General features: G+C 47.3%; 1 protein-coding gene across 4 annotated transcripts in view; it reads left to right on the top strand.

The window, feature by feature from the left end:
• SMAD2 (SMAD family member 2) overlaps positions 1-26,585 on the top strand; it is a 379,037-nt gene that overhangs the window by 293,421 nt on the left and 59,031 nt on the right. For all 4 annotated transcript variants that reach the window (XM_069219017.1, XM_069219067.1, XM_069219021.1 and 1 more), the window contains one exon: positions 18,057-18,194. In XM_069219017.1, the coding sequence (XP_069075118.1) occupies positions 18,057-18,194 (138 nt within the window). The remainder of the gene's footprint in view (positions 1-18,056; positions 18,195-26,585) is intronic.

The raw sequence follows: 26,585 nt of genomic DNA, 5'->3' as shown, positions 1-26,585 counted from the left end.
TCTTCTTCTTGTAGTTTCAGGAATCTAAAGTTTTAGGTTCAGGGGAGCCCTTAAATACTAAATTTAAGGGCGTGTTTAGGTCTGGGGGGTTAGAAGCCAATGGCTACTAGCCCTGAGGGTGGGTACACCCTCTTTGTGCCTCCTCCCAAGGGGAGGGGGTCACATCCCTAATCCTATTGGGGGAATCCTCCATCTGCAAGATGGAGGATTTCTAAAAGTTAGAGTCACCTCAGCTGAGGACACCTTAGGGGCTGTCCTGACTGGCCAGTGACTCCTCCTTGTTGTTTTCTTTGTTTCCTCCGGCCTTGCCGCCAAAAGTGGGGGCCGTGGCCGGAGGGGGCAGGCAACTCCACTAGCTGGAGTGTCCTGCGGTGCTGTGACAAAGGGGTGAGCCTTTGAGGCTCACCGCCAGGTGTTACAGCTCCTGCCTGGGGGAGGTGTTAGCATCTCCACCCAGTGCAGGCTTTGTTACTGGCCTCAGAGTGACAAAGGCACTCTCCCCATGGGGCCAGCAACCTGTCTCTAGTGTGGCAGGCTGCTGGAACCAGTCAGCCTACACAGATAGTCGGTTAAGGTTTCAGGGGGCACCTCTAAGGTGCCCTCTGGGGTGTAGTTTACAATAAAATGTACACTGGCATCAGTGTGCATTTATTGTGCTGAGAAGTTTGATACCAAACTTCCCAGTTTTCAGTGTAGCCATTATGGTGCTGTGGAGTTCGTGTAAAACAGACTCCCAGACCATATACTCTTATGGCTACCCTGCACTTACAATGTCTAAGGTATTGCTTAGACACTGTAGGGGCACAGTGCTCATGCACTGGTGCCCTCACCTATGGTATAGTGCACCCTGCCTTAGGGCTGTAAGGCCTACTAGAGGGGTGACTTATCTATACCTGCATAGGCAGTGAGAGGCTGGCATGGTACCCTAAGGGGAGTGCCATGTCGACTTACTCGTTTTGTTCTCACCAGCACACACAAGCTGTCAAGCAGTGTGTCTGTGCTGAGTGAGGGGTCTCCAGGGTGGCATAAGACATGCTGCAGCCCTTAGAGACCTTCCTTGGCATCAGAGCCCTTGGTACCAGGGGTACCACTTACAAGGGACTTATCTGGATACCAGGGTGTGCCAATTGTGGAATCAAAAGTACAGGTTAGGGAAAGAACACTGGTGCTGGGGCCTGGTTAGCAGGCTTCAGCACACTTTCAATTCAAAACATAGCATCAGCAAAGGCAAAAAGTCAGGGGGTAACCATGCCAAGGAGGCATTTCCTTACACTGTGGTTCTTAAAATAAACTAAGAAAATATATTTTTCTATAACAAAACCTATTGGCTGGATTTGTCTCTGAGTGTGTGTTCCTCATTTATTGCCTGTGTGTATGTACAACAAATGCTTAACACTACTCCTTTGATAAGCCTACTGCTCGACCACACTACCACAAAATAGAGCATTAGTATTATCTCTTTTTGCCACTATCTTACCTCTAAGGGGAACCCTTGGACTCTGTGCATACTATTCCTTACTTTAAAATAGTGCATACAGAGCCAACTTCCTACATTGGTGGATCAGCGGTGGGGTACAAGACTTTGCATTTGCTGGACTCCTTAGCCAATACCTGATCACACGACAAATTCCAAAAATTGTCATTAGAAATTGATTTTTGCAATTTGAGCTATTTTTCTAAATTCTTAAAAAACCTGCTAGGGCCTTGTGTTAGATCCTGTTTAGCATTTCTTTTAGAGTTTAAAAGTTTGGTAAAAGTTTGAATTAGATTCTAGAACTAGTTTTAGATTCTTAAAAAGTACTCCAACTTTTAGAAGCATAATGTCTAGTACAGATGTGAATGTGGTCGAACTCGACACCACACCTTACCTCCATCTTAAGATGAGGGAGCTAAGGTCACTCTGTAAAATAAAGAAAATAACAATGGGTCCCAGACCTTCCAAACTACAGCTCCAGGAGCTGTTGGCAGAGTTTGAAAAGGCCAACCCCTCTGAGGATGGCAACACAGAGGATGATGATAGTGACTTGGAGGGTGATTCCCCCCTACCAGTCATATCTAGGGAAGACAGGGCCTCTCAAGCCCTGACTCCAAGCATAATAGTCAGAGATGCTGGCTCCCTCACAGGAGGGACCAACCTCTCTGAAATCACTGAGGATAACTCCAGTGAAGAGGACATCCAGTTAGCCAGGATGGCCAAAAGATTGGCTTTGGAAAGACAGATCCTAGCCATAGAAAGGGAAAGACAAGAGATGGGCCTAGGACCCATCAATGGTGACAGCAACATAACTAGGGTCAGAGATTCTCCTGACATGTTGAAAATCCCTAAAGGGATTGTAACTAAATATGAAGATGGTGATGACATCACCAAATGGTTCACAGCTTTTGAGAGGGCTTGTGTAACCAGAAAAGTGAACAAATCTCACTGGGGTGCTCTCCTTTGGGAAATGTTCACTGGAAAGTGTAGGGATAGACTCCTCACACTCTCTGGAAAAGATGCAGAATCTTATGACCTCATGAAGGGTACCCTGATTGAGGGCTTTGGATTCTCCACTGAGGAGTATAGGATTAGATTCAGGGGGGCTCAAAAATCCTCGAGCCAGACCTGGGTTGATTTTGTAGACTACTCAGTGAAAACACTGGATGGTTGGGTAACTGGAAATGAAGTGCATGACTATGTTGGGCTTTATAATTTGTTTATGAAAGAACACATTTTAAGTAACTGCTTCAATGAAAAGTTGCATCAGTATCTGGTAGACCTAGGACCAATTTCTCCCCAAGAATTGGGAAAGAAGGTGGACCATTGGGTCAAGACTAGGGTAACCAAAACTTCCACTGGGGGTGACCAAAAGAAAGGGGTTACAAAGCCTCCCCAGGAGAAAGTGCGTGACACTAGAAACAAAGAAAGAGAGTCCTCTGTAGGCCCCCAAAAACCAGACCAGGTGGGTGGGCCCCGAGACACAACCCAAAACAAAGGTGGGTACCAGGGTAAGAACTGGGATGCCACTAAGGCATGGTGCCATAACTGTAGACAGACAGGGCACCACACCAAGGACACTTCTTGTCCCAAAAACAACCCCCCTAGCAAAATCCCAGGGGTGACCAGTGTAGCCATTGGGGATGACTCCTCAGATGAGGAGGTCTTCATAGCCTTCAACTGGAAAAAGGGCCCAACAGGTGAGTTGGAGATTCCAGAGGTAAGTAGACACTTCCACCACCTACTGGTGAATGGAATCCCAGCCACTGCCCTGAGAGACACTTGTGCCAGTCACACCATTGTGCATGACAGGCTGGTGTTCTCAAACCAGTACATCCCAGGTGAGACTGCCAGAGTAAGAGTTAGCCCAGACAGGGTCACTGATAGGCCTGTGGCTTTTGTGCCCATAGAAGTGGGTGGGACTTTTAGCTGGAGAAGGGTGGTAGTCAGTACAGACCTCCCCCTTGATTGTCTCCTTGGAAATGACTACCCAGAGGTTAGTCAGAGCACAAGAGAGGAACTGGTCCAGGGCCAGTCCTCTCCCAAGGACTCTGGAGGTGCTACCCCTGCAGTAACTGCAAGTAGGCCCCAGAAGAAAAAGAAAGGAAACAGAGTAGGAAAGGTGGACAACCTTTAGCCAAGGTTCCAGCCAGCCAGGGAGATTCTGCTCCAGTAGGGGAGAACTCCAAAAATGGCACTGTTAAAGTCCATCCTGACCCACAAGAAGTCCTGGCTAGTCAGGCAACTGTTAAGCCTGAGTGGGTGGCTCCTCAGCTAACAGAAGAAAGAGTGGAAGAAGGGTGTTTACTACAAGATGTGGTAACCCCCCACTCTAATACAGCAGACAGGCACCCTGAACCCAAAGAAGCCTGTAACTTAGCCCCTTCCCTTGTAGGTGAAGAGCTAAAGGTGTGGTTCTGGGCACTGACAGCTGTCAGTGGCCTCTGCTGGGTGTTAGCCTTTATGGCTGCACTATCCTTGGCATGGTGGTCTGACCCCATGCCAAATAGCAAGTTAGGCCCCTGACCCTGTTGGTCATGGTGGGGTTACTCCAGCTCTGGGTAACCTCTTTGGGTAAGCTAGGGGTGACCCTGGCTAAGATAAGATTAGCAGAGGTGGATACCTCTAACCCCAAAATAGAGAGAATGGGTGGAGACATTAAAGACACAGACAAGAGGCAATTCAGACTAGGTCCTATCACTGTGGAAGTGGGTCAGTTCCCCAGAGGGAATGACCTGGACAGGAGGATGTAAGGCAGAGTAGGCCCTGCAACAAACCAGCCTATTTCCTCTACTCTTCCTCGCCTGACAGACTAGGAAGACTCTCCCAGCTTTGGCTGAGTCTCCTGGCCTGTGGGCTGGGGGGGGCTTGTGTAAAGAAATGGCTCCCTGTTGCAGTTACCCCTCACTTTTTGCCTGATACTGATGCTGACTTGACTGAGAAGTGTGCTGGGACCCTGCTAACCAGGCCCCAGCACCAGTGTTCTTTCACCTAAAATGTACCGTTGTCTACACAATTGGCACAACCCTGGCACCCAGGTAAGTCCCTTGTAACTGGTACCCCTGGTACCAAGGGCCCTGATGCCAGGGAAGGTCTCTAAGGGCTGCAGCATGTCTTATGCCACCCTAGGGACCCCTCACTCAGCACAGACACACTGCTTGCCAGCTTGTGTGTGCTGGTGGGGAGAAAATGACTAAGTCGACATGGCACTCCCCTCAGGGTGCCATGCCAACCTCACACTGCCTGTGGCATAGGTAAGTCACCCCTCTAGCAGGCCTTACAGCCCTAAGGCAGGGTGCACTATACCACAGGTGAGGGCATAGGTGCATGAGCACCATGCCCCTACAGTGTCTAAGCAAAACCTTAGACATTGTAAGTGCAGGGTAGCCATAAGAGAATATGGTCTGGGAGTCTGTCAAAACCGAACTCCACAGCTCCATAATGGCTACACTGAATACTGGGAAGTTTAGTATCAAACTTCTCAGAATAATAAACCCACACTGATGCCAGTGTTGGATTTATTAAAAAATGCACACAGAGGGCATCTTAGAGATGCCCCCTGTATTTTACCCAATTGTTCAGTGCAGGACTGACTGGTCTCTGCCAGCCTGCTGCTGAGAGACGAGTTTCTGACCCCATGCGGTGAGAGCCTTTGTGCTCTCTGAATACAGAAACAAAGCCTGCTCTGGGTGGAGGTGCTTCACACCTCCCCCCTGCAGGAACTGTAACACCTAGCAGTGAGCTTCAAAGGCTCAAGCTTCGTGTTACAATGCCCCAGGGCACTCCAGCTAGTGGAGATGCCCGCCCCCTGGACCCAGCCCCCACTTTTGGCGGCAAGTCCAGGAGAGATAATGAGAAAAACAAGGAGGAGTCACTGGCCAGTCAGGACAGCCCCTAAGGTGTCCTGAGCTGAGGTGACTTTGACTTTTAGAAATCCTCCATCTTGTAGAAGGAGGATTCCCCCAATAGGGATAGGAATGTGACCCCCTCCCCTTGGGAGGAGGCACAAAGAGGGTGTACCCACCCTCAGGGCTAGTAGCCATTGGCTACTAACCCCCCAGACCTAAACACGCCCTTAAATTTAGTATTTAAGGGCTCCCCTGAACCTAAGAATTTAGATTCCTGCAACTTACAAGAAGAAGAGGACTGCTGAGCTGAAAGACCCCTGCAGAGGAAGAAAAGAAGACACCAACTGCTTTGGCCCCAGACCTACCGGCCTGTCTCCTGCCTTCCAAAGAAACCTGCTCCAGCGACGCTTTCCAAAGGACCAGCGACCTCTGAATCCTCAGAGGACTGCACTGCTTCAAGAAAGACAAGAAACTCCTGAGGACAGCGGCCCTGCTCCAAAAGACTGCAACTTTGTTTCAAAGGAGCAGATTTAAAGACCCCTGCAACTCCCCGCAAGAAGCGTGAGACTTGCAACACTGCACCCGGCGACCCCGACTCGACTGGTGGAGAACCAACACCTCCGGGAGGACCCTCCGGCGACTCCAAGACCGTGAGTAACCAAAGTTGTCCCCCCTGAGCCCCCACAGCGACGCCTGCAGAGGGAATCCCCAGGCTCCCCCTGACCTCGACTGCCTGACTCTGAAATCCCGACGCCTGGAAAAGACCCTGCACCCGCAGCCCCCAGCACCTGAAGGAACGGAACTTCAGTGCAGGAGTGACCCCCAGGAGGCCCTCTCCCGTGCCCAGGTGGTGGCTACCCCGAGGAGCCCCCCCTTGCCTGCCTGCACCGCTGAAGAGATCCCTTGGTCTCTCATTGAAAACCATTGAAAACCCGACGCATGCTTGCACACTGCACCCGGCCGCCCCCGCGCTGCTGAGGGTGTACTTTTTGTGCTGACTTGTGTCCCCCCCGGTGCCCTACAAAACCCCCCTGGTCTGCCCTCCGAAGACGCGGGTACTTACCTGCTGGCAGACTGGAACCGGGGCACCCCCTTCTCTCCATTGAAGCCTATGTGTTTTGGGCACCTCTTTGACCTCTGCACCTGACCGGCTCTGAGCTGCTGGTGTGGTAACTTTGGGGTTGCTCTGAACCCCCAACGGTGGGCTACCTTGGACCCAAACCTGAGACTTGTAAGTGATTTACTTACCTTCTAAAACTAACAATACTTTACCTTCCCCAGGAACTGTGAAAATTGCACTGTGTCCACTTTTAAAACAGCTATTTGTGTTTTATGTAAAAAGTATATATGCTACTGTAATTATTCAAAGTTCCTAAAGTACTTACCTGCAATACCTTTCAAATGAGATATTACATGTAGAATTTGAACCTGTGGTTCTTAAAATAAACTAAGAAAATATATTTTTCTATAACAAAACCTATTGGCTGGATTTGTCTCTGAGTGTGTGTTCCTCATTTATTGCCTGTGTGTATGTACAACAAATGCTTAACACTACTCCTTTGATAAGCCTACTGCTCGACCACAATACCACAAAATAGAGCATTAGTATTATCTCTTTTTGCCACTATCTTACCTCTAAGGGGAACCCTTGGACTCTGTGCATACTATTCCTTACTTTGAAATAGTGCATAAAGAGCCAACTTCCTGCAATCTCCTTTTTGAGTTGTGTGTCTTATTTATTGACCATAGCGTGTATTTGTGGACGGCTTGCACTCCTCTGTGTTAAGTCTAAGGCTGTTCGACCACACTGCCTCCAAATAAAGCACTTAGATATTGCATAGCATGCCCTTGTCCCCTCGACCCTTTACACAGTATTGACATAGTATTTAAAGGGCCAGCTTCCTACAATTTGCTACCTGCATCTGCCAGAAAAGACGATGGCGATGCTCAGAGAAGCTAGAACACCAGCAACAAGAAAATGTTATATGGCAAAATGTGAATGATACACTCAGTGGTGTATTAAAGGGGATTTGCTTAATCAGAACACAAAAGAGACTTTATTACTAAGTTATCGCACTCCCCGTTTAGATTGTAAGTTATCATACACTTCCTTAAAAGTACATTTGGCAGCTATTGTGGCATACTTAATGGTACACTTAGGGAATAGTCTCTTTGCCTCACCTCTAGTTAAAAGATTTTTAGAAGGAGCAAAAAGAATAGCGCCACCCAGAAGGGTACCTGCTCCAGGATGGAACTTAAACTTGGTTTTAACACATTTGATGGGGACACTATTTGAGTCTCTACAGGAAACATCTCTAAAATTGGTCACACTTAAAACAGCTTTTCTGGTAGCAATGGCATCCTTGCGGAGAGTAAGTGAATTACAAGCTCTCACAGTTCACGAACCTTACTTGCAAACTCATAAAGACAGAGTGGTCATGAGAACTGACCCTCAATTTCTGCCTAAAGTTCTATATTAATTCAAATTCCAAGAACCAAAGAACATTGCTGAGAGAGCATTACATACATTGGATGCTAGAAGGTCAGTCATGCATTACATAGAAATAACTAAGACATTCAGGAGATGTAGGAAGTTGGCTCTGTATGTACTATTTCAAAGTAAGAAATAGCATGCACAGAGTCCAAGGGTTCCCCTTAGAGGTAAGATAGGGGCAAAAAGAGATAATTCTAATGCTCTATTTTGTGGTAGTGTGGTCGAGCAGTAGGCTTATCAGAAGCTAGTGTTAAGCATTTATTGTAATCACACAGGCAATAAATGAGGAACACACACTCAGACAATTACAGGCCAATAGGTTTTTATATTGAAAAATATATTTTCTTAGTTTATTTTAAGAACCACCGGTTCAAGATTTACAAACAATACTTAAAATGAAAGGTATTTCACTCAGGTATCTTAGGAACTTTGAATCATCACAATAGCATGTACAGTTTAGGCAAAACTGGCAATAAGCTATTTTAAAATTGGACACAGTGCAAAATTCGACAGTTCCTGGGGGAGGTAAGTATTTGTTAGTTTCACAGGTAAGTAAAGCACTTACAGGTTCAAGGTTGGGTCCAAGGTAGCCCAACGTTGGGGGTTTAGGGCAACCCCAAAGTTACCACACCAGCAGGTCAGGTGCAGAGGTCAAAGTGGTGCCCAAAACACATAGGCTTCAATGGAAATAGGGGTGCCCCGGTTCCAGTCTGCCAGCAGGTAAGTACCTGCGACTTCGGAGGACAGACGAGGGGGGTTTTGTAGGGCACCGGGGGGGTGGGGACACAAGCAGGCACAGAAAGTACACCCTCAGCGGCACAGGGGCGGCTGGGTGCAGTGTGCAAACAGGCGTCAGGTTTGCAATAGGTTTCAATGGGAGACCCAGGGGTCGCTTCAGCGATGCAGGCAAGGGGGGGTCTCCTCGGGGTAGCCACCACCTGGGCTAGGGAGAAGGCCTCCTGCACTGGAGTTCGGTTCCTTCAGGTCCTGGGGGCTGCGGGTACAGTGTCTTTACCAGGCGTCGGGTTCCTTGAAGCAGGCAGTCGCGGTCAGGGGGAGCCTCTGGATTCCCTCTGCAGGCGTCGCTGTGGGGGGTCAGGGGGGTCAACTCTGGCTACTCACGGGCTCGCAGTTGCCGGGGAGTCCTCCCTGTGGTGTTAGTTTTCCACAGGTCGAGCCGGGGGTGTCTGGTGCAGAGTGGAAAGTCTCACGCTTCTGGCCTGAAAAGTGTGGTCTTTAAAAGTTGCTTCTTTGTTGCAAAGTTGCAATTTCTTTGGAACAGGGCCGCTGTCCTCTGGAGTTCTTGGTCCTTTTAGATGCAGGGTAGTCCTCTGAGGCTTCAGAGGTCGCTGGACCCTGGGGGATGCATTGCTGTTGCAGTTTTTCTCAAAGTGGGGAGACTGGCCGGTAGGGCTGGGGCCAAAGCAGTTGGTGTCTGTCTTCTCTACAGGGCTTCAGGTCAGCAGTCCTTCGTCTTCAGGTTGCAGGAATCGGTCTTCCTAGGTTCTGGGGGCCCCTAAATACTCAATTTAGGGGTGTGTTTAGGTCTGGGGGGTTAGTAGCCAATGGCTACTAGCCCTGAGGGTGGCTACACCCTCTTTGTGCCTTCTCCCTGAGGGGAGGGGGGCACATCCCTAATCCTATTGTGGGAATCCTCCATCTGCAAGATGGAGGATTTCTAAAAGTAAGAGTCACCTCAGCTCAGGACACCTTAGGGGTTGTCCTGACTGGCCAGTGACTCCTCCTTGTTTTTCTCATTATCTCCTCCGGCCTTGCCGCCAGAAGTGGGGCCGTGGCCGGAGGGGGCGGGCATCTCCACTAGCTGGGATGCCCTGTGGCGCTGTAACAAAGGGGGTGAGCCTTTGAGGCTCACCGCCAGGTGTTACAGTTCCTGCAGGGGGAGGTGAGAAGCACTTCCACCCAGTACAGGCTTTGTTACTAGCCACAGAGTGACAAAGGCACTCCCCCCATGTGGCCAGCAACATGTCTGGTGTGCGGCAGGCTGGCAAAACTAGTCAGCCCACACTGGAAGTCTGGTATGTTTTCACGGGGCATCTCTAAGATGCCCTCTGGGTGTATTTCACAATAAAATGTACACTGGCATCAGTGTGCATTTATTGTGCTGAGAAGTTTGATACCAAATGTAGGAAGTTGGCTCTGTATGCACTATTTCAAAGTAAGGAATAGTATGCACAGAGTCCAAGGGTTCCCCTTAGAGGTAAGATAGTGGCAAAAAGAGATAATTCTAATGCTCTATTTTGTGGTAGTGTGGTCGAGCAGTAGGCTTATCAAAGGAGTAGTGTTAAGCATTTGTTGTACACACACAGGCAATAAATGAGGAACACACACTCAGAGACAATTCCAGGCCAATAGGTTTTTGTATAGAAAAATATATTTTCTTAGTTTATTTTAAGAACCACAGGTTCAAATTTTACATGTAATACTTTAAATGAAAGGTATTGCAGGTAGGTACTTTAGGAACTTTGAATAATCAACATAGCATATACAGTCTTCACATAAATCATATATAGCTATTTTAAAACTAGACAGTGCAATTTTCACAGTTCCTAGGGGGAGTAAGAGTTAGTTAGTTTTTGCAGGTAAGTAAACCACCTATGGGGTTCAGGTTTGGGTCCAAGGTAGCCCACCGTTGGGGGTTCAGAGCAACCCCAAAGTTACCACACCAGCAGCTCAGGGCCGGTCAGGTGCAGAGTTCAAAGTGGTGCCCAAAACGCATAGGCTTCAATGGAGAAGGGGGTGCCCCTGTTCCAGTCTGCCAGCAGGTAAGTACCTGCGTCTTCGGAGGGCAGACCAGGGGGGGTTTTGTAGGGCACCGGGGGGGACACAAGTTAGCACAGAAAGTTCACCCTCAGCAGCACGGGGGCGGCCGGGTGCAGTGTGCAAACACACGTCGGGTTTCCAATGGAAATCAATGGGAGACCAAGGGGTCTCTTCAGCGATGCAGGCAAGGGGGGGGGCTCCTCGGGGTAGCCACCACCTGGGCAAGGGAGAGGGCCTCCTGGGGGTCACTCCTGCACTGGAGTTCCGATCTTTCAGGTCCTGGGGGCTGCGGGTGAAGAGTCTTTACCAGGCGTCGGGATCTGGGAAGCAGGCAGTCGCGGTCAGGGGGAGCCTCGGGATTCCCTCTGCAGGCGTTGCTGTGGGGGCTCAGGGGGGGGGGCAACTCTGGCTACTCACAGTCCCGTAGTCGCCGGTGAGTCCTCCCTGAAGTGTTGTTTCTCCACAAGTCGAGCCGGGGGCGTCGGGTGCAGAGTAGCAAGTCTCACGCTTCCGGCGTTTCAGTCTTGGGTGAACAGAGCCGCTGTCCTCTGGAGTTTCTTGGTACTTCTAGAGCAGGGCAGTCCTCTGAGGATTCGGAGGTCGCTGTCCCTGGGGAAAGCGTCGCTGGAGCAGTGTCTTTAGAAGGGGGGGAGACAGGCCGGTAGAGCTGGGGCCAAAGCAGTTGGTGTCTCCGTCTTCTCTGCAGGGTTTTTCAGCTTCTTAGGTTGCAGGAATCTAGTTTCCTAGGTTCTGGGGAGCCCTTAAATACTAAATTTAAGGGCGTGTTTAGGTCTGGGGGTTTAGTAGCCAATGACTACTAGCCCTGAGGGTGGGCACACCCTCTTTGTGCCTCCTCCCAAGGGGAGGGGGGCACATTCCTATCCCTATTGGGGGAATCCTCCATCTGCAAGATTTCTAAAAGTCAGAGTCACTTCAGCTCAGGGCACCTTAGGGGCTGTCCTGACTGGCCAGTGACTCCTCCTTGTTTTTCTCATTATCTCCTCCTGGACTTGCCGCCAAAAGAGGGGGCTGTGACCAGGGGGCGGGCATCTCCACTAGCTGGAGTGCCCTGGGGCATTGTAACACGAAGCCTGAGCCTTTGAGGCTCACTGCTAGGTGTTACAGTTCCTGCAGGGGGGAGGTGTGAAGCACCTCCACCCAGAGCAGGCTTTGTTTCTGTCCTCAGAGAGCACAAGGGCTCTCACCACATGGGGTCAGAAACTCGTCTCTCAGCAGCAGGCTGGCACAGACCAGTCAGTCCTGCACTGAACAATTGGGTAAAATACAGGGGGCATCTCTAAGATGCCCTCTGTGTACATTTTTTAATAAATCCAACACTGGCATCAGTGTGGGCTTATTATTCTGAGAAGTTTGATACCAAACTTCCCAGTATTCAGTTTAGCCATTATGGAGCTGTGGAGTTCGTTTTTGACAGACTCCCCAGACCATATACTCTTATGGCTACCCTGCACTTACAATGTCTAAGGTTTTGCTTAGACACTGTAGGGGCATAGTGCTCATGCACCTATGCCCTCACCTGTGGTATAGTGCACCCTGCCTTAGGGCTGTAAAGCCTGCTAGAGGGGTGACTTACCTATGCCACAGGCAGTGTGAGGTTGGCATGGCACCCTGAGGGGAGTGCCATGTCGACTTATTCATTTTCTCCCCACCAGCACACACAAGCTGGCAAGCAGTGTGTCTGTGCTGAGTGAGGGGTCCCTAGGGTGGCATAAGACATGCTGCAGCCCTTAGAGACCTTCCCTGGCATCAGGGCCCTTGGTACCAGGGGTACCAGTTACAAGGGACTTACCTGGGTGCCAGGGTTGTGCCAATTGTGGAGACAATGGTACATTTTAGGTGAAAGAACACAGGTGCTGGGGCCTGGTTAGCAGGCCTCAGCACACTTTTAAATCATAACTTGGCATCAGCAAAGGCAAAATGTCAGGGGGTAACCATGCCAAGGAGGCATTTCCTTACAGGAAAACAAAACAATTGTTTGTTTCCTTTGCAGAAAATTATAAAGGAAATCCAGTCACAAAGGGATCTATTGCAAAATGGATTCCTCAAACAATGAAATTGTGCCATGCAAATGCAGGAGCACCTTTAACTTGTAACCTAAGTGCTCATTCAACATGCAAAAAGGAGCACCAGTAGCTTTCCTAGCAAACATTCCATTGCAGGATATTTGTATGACAGCAACTTGGTCATCTGTTCATACTTTCACAAAACATTACTGCATAGACATTCAGATGAATAAATAAACTGAAGTTGGACAAAAAGTTTTGAAACATATATTCAGCAATTTAAACTCATCTTCATCCCAATCTCCTCAACAGTAGAATACCGCTACAAAATAAATGCACCGCATGTGAATCCAGGAAAGATTGTGCTGCAAAGCGAAATAGTTTATCTGTAGGTGTAGTTTTGCAGGTTGAAGAATTTTCTGGATTCACAAGTGACCCTCTGACCTCCCCAGTGAATGAAGTTAATAATAAAAATAAAAATAAATCTGAAAATAACAACCAACCTGAAGGCTCAAGGGACGTCACAGGAAAGAGGATCTACGCAACAAATGGAGGAGTCTGTCGACTACTACTATTTTGGAAAATTCTGGTGCCAACCACTAGAGGGTGGAATAACGCACAGCATGTGAATCAACACAATTCTTCAAGCTGCAAAACTACACCTACAGGTAAACTATTTTGTCTTTCCCCTCCTCCCTATAGGGAAGCACCATTTTTAGCACAAGTTAGCCCCTACTTTTTGCCTGGTAATTTCGACTGAAAGTGTACTGGGTTCCTGCCAACCAGGTCCATAAAGCCAGATCTTTCCCCTAAAAACTGCATTTGTTTCCCCAATTGTCAAAACGCTTAAAACCCCCTCTAAGTTCCAGGTAAATGGTACCAAAGTGAAAACACAACATGGTACACAGCCCGTGTCCACTGTTCCCTAACACTGCATGCAATATATGTTAGTCACCCCTCTAGCAGGCTTTACAGCCCTAAGGCAGGGTGCATTATATTATGTGTGAGGAAATAGCTGCATGATCACATATGCCCCTGTCATGTCATGATCGATTCGCAGACATTGTAAGTTACCAGGGAAGCCATTTTAAACACATTTGCTGAACACTGGTCATTAGGAGTTCCCCAGCTACATGATGACTTCACTGAATATATGGATGTTTGGTATTAAACATCTTTTATTGGTGAACCCACACTGATGTAGATAGATTGATCAGTACATACTTAGTTGCCCCTGGAAACCTACCGGCTACTAGTATGTTAACTGACTGGTCTTGACCAGTTCAGCCACCTTAGCCATGTTTCTGACTCCCCAAGGTGAGAGCCAGTGCTCTGGGTGCAGTAACAAAAGCCTGCCCTGGGCAGGGTTGTTGACACCTCCCCCAGGCAGGATGGACATTCCAGGGCGGGAAGCTTCAAATGCCTGGTTGCCTTTGTAAACAAACCAGGTCTCTCCAAATGGAGGTGAGCAACCCCCCACCCCGTCCTGACCCAATATTGGCAGCAAGACAGATGGGAAAATTAGCTGAATTAGGCATGCCCACTTTATGCCAGTTCTGCTCCTAAGTTAGACAAGCTGAAGTGGACTCCACTTTTTAAATTCCTCCATTTTCGTTTAGAAGGAATGGTGCCCCTAGGGTCAAAGCTATGCCCACTTCCCCACAGAAGAGTTCATAAAAAGGGTGTAGTCACCCTAATGGTGGGAAACCCATTGGCTGCTACACTGCACTTGTAACACCCCTAAATTGAGTATTTAGGTGGCACCGCTGAACCCCAGAACTCAGATACTGATGACCTAAGAAGAAAAGGACAAGAAGAGATGCACCTGCAGAAGAAGAGGAGGAGGAGGAGAAGCCGCAGCTGACCTGGTACCGACCTTGCTGGCCTGTCTGCACTCCTTGATGGGCTCTGCACCAGAAGACGCATTGATCTGCAGCTGAACCTCCAGAAACCTGGGAGGACTGCCTGCCTTCGAAGAAGACTCAAGTCTCCCGTGAGCAGCGGAGCTGCTCCCCAACCAACTCTACATGAAGGACGCTGCAGCCTCCGTACCCGCAAAGACCCAACACACTTTCCCTGGCCAAGCAGGGCTCTGCAGTGGGCACTCTAAAAGGTTATTTGCCTTCAATTTCTTCTTTTTTTGCAGTTGCCTGGTCAACCTTCCTTGTTTAAGTCTCCAATTGGAAATAGGTTTCTTAAAGGCCTTACTCATATGTTTCCTCTATCTCCATTCATTTTGCCCCAATGGGATTGGAGTTTAGTTTTGACATTTCTGATGTGCTCTCCTTTAGAGCCTCTCCACAATTGTCCTCTCAGTTTTCTCACTTTGAAAACCGTGTTCTTTTTGGCCACTCGATCTGCCCCCAGGGTGAGTGAGCTGCAGGCATTGTCATGTAAGCCACCCTACCTTTCAATCTATCCTTTCTAAGTGGTGTGTCACACTAAGTCCTCTTTTTTACCAAAAGTGGTTACGCCCTTGCACGTAGGCCAACCTATCACCTTACCTACTTTTTTATGCTCCCTGCATCCTTCATAGGAAAAGGAGAGATTCCATTGCCTAGACCCAAAAAAGAGCATTGGCTTCTACCTTGATGGTACCAGAGAGTTCCGGGTGGATGGTCAACATTTTGTTAGTTATGTGGGTGCGAAGAAAGCTCGGACAGTGCAGAAGAGAACCATCTCCAGATGGGTTGTGCTCTGCATTAAAATGTGCTATGCACTGGCTAAGAAGCAACCCACATGGGCTTGCATGCTCATTCTACCAGAGATAAAGCTGTGATCACTGCATTAACACACAGAGATCCAGTTCTTGACATCTGTAAGGCGGCAACATGGATATCTCTGCATATGTTTACCAAACACTGCTGCCTGGACAGTCAGGTCCGTATGGATGTGCACTTTGCTCGTTCGGTCCTGCAGGACTTTCTAGTATAACCTTAGTTAACAGACCCACCTCCGCGAATGGTATTGCTTGGGTATTTAAGGTAAGGAATCTGTAACCTAATATTGTCTGCCAGATAAGGCGTTACTGAAGGTAAGTAACTTGTCCTTTTTTTTTTTTTTTACTTTTTAACTTTTCTTATAGTATTCTTTATCAGATAGTTACTTTCCTTCGGCGACGCCTTTTCTGGTAGAGAGACCATCTAGTTGCAGATTCCTTACTGGCCCACCCATCCTCCCCACTCTGTGAACTAATTTCTAGGGACAGGGACTCCCCTTGCAGGGCCCTAGTTTTGATGCACCAGTGGTCAATGTTCTTCATGGCTCTGCGCTTCTGGCATGGAAAGTTGTGAAAAGAAACTGACATTGGCGCGCTGGGGTGGTGCCTATGTAGAACCCACAGTGTCCTATCTGGCGTAGACGACGATGGACGTGGAGCCGATCTACGCCATTTAACAGTGCGCAGGGGTACTGCTCGAGAAAAATCTCCGCATCAAGACTGACGCCTGGGGAAATGCTAAGGTAAGGAATCTGCAACTAGGTATTCTCAACCAGAAGAGGCTTTACTAAAGATAATTAACTTGTCCTTTTTTTACTTTTCCAAAGAAACTTTTACACTTTTCTTCTAGTTGTATTCATTATCTCATTTTATGCGTTTTTGTATTTAGTATTATATTATGCTGTCTTCTCTGTCAACATTTTTTTTTTTAAAGGGGAAAGATCCGTGGTATACTGGTTTATTTTATTGTGCCAATCATTAGTCGATAGAATGCCTTCTGGAGGGTTAGAATGTTGAATTCAGATTGCTCTTAAATTGTAAGTAAGATCAGTTGGTCTGCTGTGGGTGAGGGGGCTTGGACGTTTCCTGTGTACTGCCTATACTTAAACTACTATGTAGGATCACTTCACTAAGTGTACGGTATTCAGTAACCACACCCTTGAACAGAGAAAAAGGTAGTAGTGCCTCACAAGGAGGTGTCTTGGAACAGTACCTCTTGGAAAAGACCCACACCAAGCCTTTTTGTTTTCTTGTTTAACTCCAAAATTCTTTGTCGCAACACTCTAGGCAGCGAACCTTCTACTTCAGAGCAGGGACTTGTAGATTCTGTGTGACATTGGGTCTAATAGTAGATAACATCACTTCAGTTCCCTCTACTATCTTCCTTACATCTGCCTTTTGTTGATTGTAGCCTGGGTTGCCTTCAGGATATGATCTAATACATTCGATAATTCAGATACACTAGTTGCCTTTTCACTCCAGCAAGTTGAGTTCTTGCCAGTAGTTTGTATTGGTTCCACAATTGTCTATTTTCCTTTTGGTTGGATGTACACTTATGTGATTTTCTCATTTTGATCATAGATGGCTCTCCTACTGGTAGTCGTCCCATGAGCAGTTGGCCACCCCTGCGTCTGGAAAAAAATGTAATCACAATATCCTCTATCCGTCGACTTCCGTTAGCTGTTGCTGTGCCCAGCCCATATGAGGACAGTCGCATCCTAGAACATAGTTATTCCCAACTGCCACAAGAACGTGTGTAACTTTGTAGTGAAACTTTGAGGCCTGCTGAGGTTCATGCAGCTAAATGGAAGCGTTTTCTATCATACTGTAATATAAGGCCAACTTTAAAGGCTTATCCAGATAAAAATACGTTGTACTATTCTGAAGCCAACACTAGGTGGCAGGTCTGATCTGATCTGCAAGTTGCCAATATATTGTTACAGCTAAGCGACGTTTGCCTTGTTGATAATGTGAATCTTCATTGAAACAATAAACATACACTCCCTTCCCTATCTTGGATATCCTTGGGCAGAGAACGATCAATAATGGTGATCCCTTCTAACTCTGTTCTGTTAAAATAACTGGAGCTGTGAATCTGCTGCGTGTACAGGGCATGATGGGGTAGGGAAACTGCTGTCACCTTAAGAAGCAAGGACCTTGTGCAGTTTTCCATGACAGCTGCCCATCTTCCTGCATTCCACTACAAATATTTGTTTTTCTATGCACTTTAGGGCAGGGACGGTAAGAAACTGCAGGGTTGTTTTCCCTTTCATGTTATTTTGGACATTGGTAAAAGGAAACAATGAAATGTTTTAAATCTAGCCTCTGCTAGGCTCCATTGTATTTGTAAGCTTTCAGAATGCACATGCTTACTTTTCATAGTAATTGTTTTGTGTTTGGTATACGTTTTCTAGATTCCTACACAAGGGCAGCTAAGTTCTTCTGTTTTACACCAGTGAAGATTTCTACAATGCACAAGCAACTACGACTTTACATAACTGTCCTACAGTAGTTTTTTTTGTGCTCTTTGTAATAATAAATATATTTTCTTCTACAAAACTTGTTAAGTTAAAATTAAAAACAATGCATTTTGAAGTTGGTTTCACCATCAAGGTTTATATTTAACAGGGCAGTTCAGCCTTTCAGTTTATCAGAGCTGAAACTGTTGAATGTTTATGTGTAGCTGACCAAATTTGTACCTAATGTTTTGTTTCAGGGCGAGGAGTGCGACTTTATTATATTGGTGGGGAAGTGTTTGCCGAGTGCCTAAGTGATAGTGCCATTTTTGTTCAGAGCCCCAATTGTAACCAGAGATACGGTTGGCACCCTGCAACTGTATGTAAAATTCCACCAGGTAAGAAACATCCTAAGATATGAATTTCTGATTTGAAGTCTTGACTGTTTTTCATTTTGTTATGATGTTAATTTTGCACATCAGTGGTTTAACCAAGTCAACTCTTTTCCGATAATGGCGTTTAATATTGATGGATCACCATGTAGATCCTGGGCCCTCTTAATTGGTTGGAAATTGCTTTTTACAACTAAACTTGTAAAGTGCTAGTTGAGAAAAAGTGGAAGGACCAAACAAATCTTACTAGATTTTCACATTTTGAAATTTGTGGAATTCTAGAAATGTTACATTTATTAACTGTCATTCATGTGAAGGTAAATCTGTTAAATAACATATCTTCCAAAAGTTTTAGTTTCTTCTTAATCTGAGCTATCACCTCTCTGGAGTACAATCTCTAGTCTGAGCATGTGGAAATGCTATTTAGTGTACAGTATTGTTGTGTGGAGTTTTTTTGTATTAAACTACCAGTATTCTTCCTTCCACCCACTCATTGGCCCTGCACTCTTCGTTCTTAGTATGCCTCACATCGCTTCTACAGTCCATGTTTGTCAGCAGGGTGGCATAGTCTTGGTCTTTTATTTTGCTGTTTTATGTAGATTTTTATTTATCTTCGCACATGCTACCAATGCTCTGATTTAAGAACGGTCTCCTATAGTAGTAGTCCCTGTGCCTGCATTTTTAGGGCTGGTTTCATAAATTGGTCAGTTGCATTCCCATTGAACCAGTTAATTGTAATTGAGCCTTCAAGTAGACCTCCTTTAAACTCATTCTAGTGTGTCAGGAATATGTTCAGTTTAAATCACACTAATAAATCGTTTCCAACTCTTTTAACTTTTGCATATTTAAAACATGTATGTGAAAGCTTATCTAGGTTTTTGCATTTGACGAAAATGCGGAGCAAGATACTTCATACCTTTCCTTCTTATTAAGTTATGGCTGACACACAGTGCAACAGGCTTGTTCAGTGTACAAGTCCTTAGCTCTGGACCACATGTTTTAAGCTAAGTAAGCCGCTGGGGTTGGTGGGTAAGCTTCTGATAATATTTTTACATTTAGGGTCACTGAATCTAAGACACTGTCTGCAGCATGTTCAGGCATATCACAGAGCGAGCCCTAAACCACAAGCGTGCAACTGCAGTCCGGCACTCCTGCCATAACCTTTCTGAATCCTGCCATAGAAATTCAAATGATTGCTTGGGCAGGACAAATTGTAGACTTCATATTCCTTTTTAAGTGCCCTAACTTTGAAATAGCACACTTTCACACCTAGCATCATCTACATTTCTACTTGGGCCCACCATGGTCTTGAGCCTGTATGCTTCTCAATTAAAAGCTGCAAGACTTCTTTGATAGAAGGTGAATGTCAGATGCAAGTGTGGTCACTGATTATGCATGGTGCATCTCTGTAAGCATCCTACGCAAGAGCAGCAACATTCAGTCTCAACAAAGCACTTTTAATGCAGTGACCGAGCTGGGTCAGAGTCTGCTGTGGGACATTTTTTTTTTTTTTTTTTGGACCATTTAAAAAATAACTTCTACTATTGTACTAACTGCTCTAGTTCTAATACAAGCTTGTGATTATGTCAAAGTACAATTCTGTAGCAGAAAAATATATATTTACGTTTCACAGTCATCCAGCATTGGTGTATTTGATATAGTCTCATAAATCATGCCCCTTGCTTTAGCTTCTGTTGTGAAAATGAGAGCAGTGCTATCCTTGGTGGGTCATAACCCCCTCCTCCGCCTCATTTGCTAGTTTTGGTCCTAAAAAAGGGCGACTTGCATTGCATTTTCAGTTGCTGGACTTAAACATTTAGTATACATGATTCACATGCTAGCAATGTCAACTTAGCCAAGCATTTGAAGCGATTAAAAGAACCAGCAAAGAGTAGTAGCAAGAGGTAACTAACTTTTTATTCTCAAATGTATCTGTTACCACACATCTCACTATCTGATCAGTTGAGCTATTAAGTTCTAATGAATACTTCTAACAATAGATTCCTCACCTTCAGAATATTTTCAGGTGCCAGACTGGATCAGGCTATTTTAGCAGTGCTCCCGGCATGCCTGTGGGTGATGTCATATGGCTCGACAGTGACTTTATAACTCCCTGGAAGTGATGGAACTGAACTGCATTTAAGTGCCAAACCTGCAGTGATGTCAGTTCCTTTCATATTCTTGCCCTTGAATGCAGGTTTGTTTCAAAGACAGTGCACCAAAGGGTACGTCTCCTCCAAATATGTCAGAACTCTAGCCATACCGTTATTGTAGGAAATGGACAGACCCACACGATGTGTGCCTGTGGTGCTTCGGCTCTTGCAAGAGATTCATTGTGCAAAAAGTGTGCCAACATGCAGCAATTGAGGGTAACGCTTTACATTACTGTGTATGAGAAGTTGTGTTTGAAACAGAGGTTCCGCTCCAGTTTGAAGGCCATTGAAGAAAGCTAACTGGGACTCTTCTCTATGCCACCACTCAGTCTGGCCAGAAGTTCCTTTGGGCATCACTTGACTTGTCTGTCCTCTTTGGACTGCAAGGTGATCCCTCATTTGCTCCCATCACACCTCAAGTTCCCCATGTTGTCATTGACTCGACAGCTGATAGCAGCCCTCAAGGAGGCCATGCTGCTAACTTTCTTGCTGATGCGCCTTTGAGACAACCGCGCCACAGTGGGCCCCAGTTGGACATCCATTGGTGGAGCCCCTCCACCCCCGTGCGGATCCGTACCTGCATCTGTTCCGGTTCCAATCTAGACTTTGTTTCCGAATCCAGTTATGAGCCTGTGCCAACATCTGCCTGTCTCATGCCTATGTTTTGCTATAAAATTACTAAGGTGCAGCCAGATCTTCAGCAATGGACTTTCCTGCGATGCTTATAGTATCAGAAAATCTAGGCTCTTTTTAACTCCAACTTTGCTGCAGTGCAGGTCATATACAATGTTCATCATGAGGAGGTGGACAGTTCCCCCATCTCCCCATATTTAACTGATGAATGTAAGGAAATGCCTCCTTGGCATGGTTGCCCCCTGACTTTTTGCCTTTGCTGATGCTATGTTTACAATTGAAAGTGTGCTGAGGCCTGCTAACCAGGCCCCAGCACCAGTGTTCTTTCCCTAACCTGTACTTTTGTATCCACAATTGGCAGACCCTGGCATCCAGATAAGTCCCTTGTAACTGGTACTTCTGGTACCAAGGGCCCTGATGCCAAGGAAGGTCTCTAAGGGCTGCAGCATGTCTTATGCCACCCTGGAGACCTCTCACTCAGCACAGACACACTGCTTGCCAGCTTGTGTGTGCTAGTGAGGACAAAACGAGTAAGTCGACATGGCACTCCCCTCAGGGTGCCATGCCAGCCTCTCACTGCCTATGCAGTATAGGTAAGACACCCCTCTAGCAGGCCTTACAGCCCTAAGGCAGGGTGCACTATACCATAGGTGAGGGTACCAGTGCATGAGCATGGTACCCCTACAGTGTCTAAACAAAACCTTAGACATTGTAAGTGCAGGGTAGCCATGAGAGTATATGGTCTGGGAGTCTGTCAAACACGAACTCCACAGCACCATAATGGCTACACTGAAAACTGGGAAGTTTGGTATCAAACTTCTCAGCACAATAAATGCACACTGATGCCAGTGTACATTTTATTGTAAAATACACCACAGAGGGCACCTTAGAGGTGCCCCCTGAAACTTAACCGACTGTCTGTGTAGGCTGACTAGTTCCAGCAGCCTGCCACACCAGAGACATGTTGCTGGCCCCATGGGGAGAGTGCCTTTGTCACTCTGAGGCCAGTAACAAAGCCTGCACTGGGTGGAGATGCTAACACTTCCCCCAGGCAGGAGCTGTGACACCTGGCGGTGAGCCTCAAAGGCTCACCCCTTTGTCACAGCCCAGCAGGGCACTCCAGCTTAGTGGAGTTGCCCGCCCCCTCCGGCCACGGCCCCCACTTTTGGCGGCAAGGCTGGAGGGAACAAAGAAAGCAACAAGGAGGAGTCACTGGCCAGTCAGGACAGCCCCTAAGGTGTCCTGAGCTGAAGTGACTCTAACTTTTAGAAATCCTCCATCTTGCAGATGGAGGATTCCCCCAATAGGGTTAGGATTGTGACCCCCTCCCCTTGGGAGGAGGCACAAAGAGGGTGTACCCACCCTCAGGGCTAGTAGCCATTGGCTACTAACCCCCCAGACTTAAACACGCCCTTAAATTTAGTATTTAAGGGCTACCCTGAACCCTAGAAAATTAGATTCCTGCAACTACAAGAAGAAGGACTGCCTAGCTGAAAAACCCCTGCAGAGGAAGACCAGAAGACGACAACTGCCTTGGCTCCAGAAACTCACCGGCCTGTCTCCTGCCTTCCAAAGATCCTGCTCCAGCGACGCCTTCCAAAGGGACCAGCGACCTCGACATCCTCTGAGGACTGCCCCGGCTTCGAAAAGACAAGAAACTCCCGAGGACAGCGGACCTGCTCCAAGAAAAGCTGCAACTTTGTTTCCAGCAGCTTTAAAGAACCCTGCAAGCTCCCCGCAAGAAGCGTGAGACTTGCAACACTGCACCCGGCGACCCCGACTCGGCTGGTGGCGATCCAACACCTCAGGAGGGACCCCAGGACTACTCTAAGACTGTGAGTACAAAAACCTGTCCCCCCTGAGCCCCCACAGCGCCGCCTGCAGAGGGAATCCCGAGGCTTCCCCTGACCGCGACTCTTTGAATCCTAAGTCCCGACACCTGGGAGAGACCCTGCACCCGCAGCCCCCAGGACCTGAAGGACCGGACTTTCACTGGAGGAGTGACCCCCAGGAGTCCCTCTCCCTTGACCAAGTGGAGGTTTCCCCGAGGAACCCCCCCCCTTGCCTGCCTGCAGCGCTGAAGAGATCCCAAGATCTCCCATTGACTTCCATTACAAACCCGACGCTTGTTTCTACACTGCACCCGGCCGCCCCCGCGCTGCTGAGGGTGAAAATTCTGTGTGGACTTGTGTCCCCCCCGGTGCCCTACAAAACCCCCCTGGTCTGCCCTCCGAAGACGCGGGTACTTACCTGCAAGCAGACCGGAACCGGGGCACCCCCTTCTCTCCATTCTAGCCTATGTGTTTTGGGCACCACCTTGAACTCTGCACCTGACCGGCCCTGAGCTGCTGGTGTGGTGACTTTGGGGTTGCTCTGAACCCCCAACGGTGGGCTACCTTGGACCAAGAACTAAGCCCTGTAAGTGTCTTACTTACCTGGTTAACCTAACAAATACTTACCTCCCCTAGGAACTGTGAAAATTGCACTAAGTGTCCACTTTTAAAACAGCTATTTGTGAATAACTTGAAAAGTATACATGCAATTTTGATGATTTGAAGTTCCTAAAGTACTTACCTGCAATACCTTTCGAATGAGATATTACATGTAGAATTTGAACCTGTGGTTCTTAAAATAAACTAAGAAAAGATATTTTTCTATACAAAAACCTATTGGCTGGATTTGTCTCTGAGTGTGTGTACCTCATTTATTGTCTATGTGTATGTACAACAAATGCTTAACACTACTCCTTGGATAAGCCTACTGCTCGACCACACTACCACAAAATAGAGCATTAGTATTATCTCTTTTTACCACTATTTTACCTCTAAGGGGAACCCTTGGACTCTGTGCATGCTATTCCTTACTTTGAAATAGCACATACAGAGCCAACTTCCTACAATGAAGACCTGTATTCAGACTACTAAAATACCAATGGGCTTGATACCTCACCAGAGAGCTGGACTTGCCCCATTGTCTACCAACAGAATTAAGTGCCTCTCTTGCTGTAGTGATGTAAAGAGCATCAGAAGTGCTGGATTTGAAATTGCCTACTCTGGAAACCAAGGCTAGTTTGAGATTTTTTAAACTAGGTCCAACTTCATCTGAGCCACTGTTAGCATTTAACAAGGCCCTTATGCACACTCTTCTAACCACTTGGTCTAAGCCATGGTTAGCCTCTCCTGTCAGCCAACCTATGGCTGGATTGGACAGACAAAGCCCCTGATAACCTTGTCTTTTTGACTAAACACCAATGTCTGAAAGTCCTGTGATGTAGGAATTCACAAGTAGAGCCAATCCATATTTTTTTTTTTCCTTTGAATTCCCCTCTTCCCCTGCCCTATGATGAGTCGAAAACCTATTGATGCTTTGGGAAAAAAAAGCTTTCCTCAGTGTAGGAAGTTGGCTCTGTATGTACTATTTCAAAGTAAGAAATAGCATGCACAGAGTCCAAGGGTTCCCCTTAGAGGTATGATAGTGGCAAAAAGAGATAATTCTAATGCTCTATTTTGTGGTAGTGTGGTCGAGCAGTAGGCTTATCAGAGGGTAGTGTTAAGAATTTGTTGTACACACGCAGGCAATAAATGAGGAACACACACTCAGACAACTCCAGGCCAATAGGTTTTTATATAGAAAAATATATTTTCATAGTTTATTTTAAGAACCACAGGTTCAAGATTTACAAACAATACTTTTAAATGAAAGGTATTTCACTCCGGTATCTTAGGAACTTTGAATCAACACAATAGCATGTACAGTTTTGGCAAAAATGGCAATAAGCTATTTTAAAATTGGACACAGTGCAAAATTCAACAGTTCCTGGGGGAGGTACGTATTTGTTCGTTTTTCAGGTAAGTAAAGCACTTACAGGGTTCAAAGTTGGTTCCAAGGTAGCCTACCGTTGGGGGTTCAGGGCAACCCCAAAGTTACCACACCAGCAGCTCCGGGCCGGTCAGGTGCAGAGGTCACAGTGGTGCCTGAAACGCATCAAGTCAGCACAAAGAGTACACCCTCAGCGGCACAGTGGCGGCCGGGTGCAGAGTGCAAACAGGCATCGGGTTTGCAATAGGTTTCAATGGGAGACCCAGGGGTCTCTTCAGCGATGCAGGTGGGCAAGGGGGGTGCTCCTCGGTGTAGCCACCACCTGGGCAAGGGAGAGGGCCACCCGGGGGTCGCTTCTGCACTGGAGGTCGGATCCTTCTGCAAGATGGAGGATTTCTAAAAGTCAGAGTCTCCTCAGCTCAGGGCACCTTAGGGGTTGTCCTGACTGGCCAGTGACTCCTCCTTGTTTTTCTCATTATCTCCTCCGACCTTGCAGCCAAAAGTGGGGCCGTGGCCGGAGGGGGTCGGCATCTCCACTAGCTGGGATGCCCTGTGGCGCTGTAACAAAGGGGGTGAGCCTTTGAGGCTCACCGCCAGGTGTTACAATTCCTGCAGGGGGAGGTGAGAAGCACCTCCACCCAGTACAGGCTTTGTTACTAGCCACAGAGTGACAAAGGCACTCTCCCCATGTGGCCAGCAACATGTCTGGTGTGTGGCAGGCTGGCAAAACTAGTCAGCCCACACTGTAAGTCGGGTATTTTTTCAGGGGGCATCTCTAAGATGCCCTCTGGGTGTATTTCACAATAAAATGTACACTGGCATCTGTGTGCATATATGGTGCTTAGAAGTTTGATACCAAACTTCCCAGTTTTCAGTGCAGCCATTATGGTGCTGTGGAGTTCGTGTATGACAGACTTTCAGACCATATACTCTTATGGCTACCCTGCACTTACAATGTCTAAGGTTTTGCTTAGAAACTGTAGGAGCATAGTGCTCATGCACTTGTGCCCTCACCTATGGTATAGTGCACCCTGCCTTAGGGCTGTAAGGCCTGCTAGACGGGTGACTTATCTATGCCATGGGCAGTGTGAGGTTGGCATGGCACCCTGAGGGGAGTGACATGTCGACTTAGTCATTTTCTCCCCACCAGCACACACAAGCTGGCAAGCAGTGTGTCTGTGCTGAGTGGGGGGGTCCCCAGGGTGGCATAAGAAATGCTGCAGCCCTTAGAGACCTTCCCTGGCATCAGGGCCCTTGGTACCAGGGGTACCAGTTACAAGGGACTTACCAGGATGCCAGGGTGTGCCAATTGTGGAGACAAAGGTACAGTTTTAGGGAAAGAACACTGGTGCTGGGGCCTGGTTAGCAGGCCTCAGCACACTTTCAAATCATAACTTGGCATCAGCAAAGGCAAAAAGTCAGGGGGTAACCATGCCAAGGAGGCATTTCCTTACACTCGGCTAGCATGGCTTTGTTTTTATTTTTAATGCATTGTGAATACTATGGAGGTACACCCATGCCTTACGGGGCGTGGGCAGTTAGAGCTTGCCATTCGTTCTGGAAGACCTCAAATTCAGTGGGCCACATGATCTCACATGGACAGGACGCAGCAAAGTATGTTTCTGATGAATACTTTTAACTGTAGATTCCTCACCTTTAGAATATCCCCTGGTGCCTGATTGGATTTGGAGAATTCTTCCATCGATGCTTCTGCACACCAGTAAGTATATTTCGGTAGCAACACCATAGAGAGGTGGCAACTTAAATGCTTATGACTTGCTGACTGAGATCT

This window comes from Pleurodeles waltl, chromosome 1_1 (assembly GCF_031143425.1).
Source record: "Pleurodeles waltl isolate 20211129_DDA chromosome 1_1, aPleWal1.hap1.20221129, whole genome shotgun sequence".
Taxonomy (NCBI): domain Eukaryota; kingdom Metazoa; phylum Chordata; class Amphibia; order Caudata; family Salamandridae; genus Pleurodeles; species Pleurodeles waltl.
Note: the sequence above shows the minus strand (reverse complement) of the source record. Positions and strands in the feature narration are given on the sequence as shown.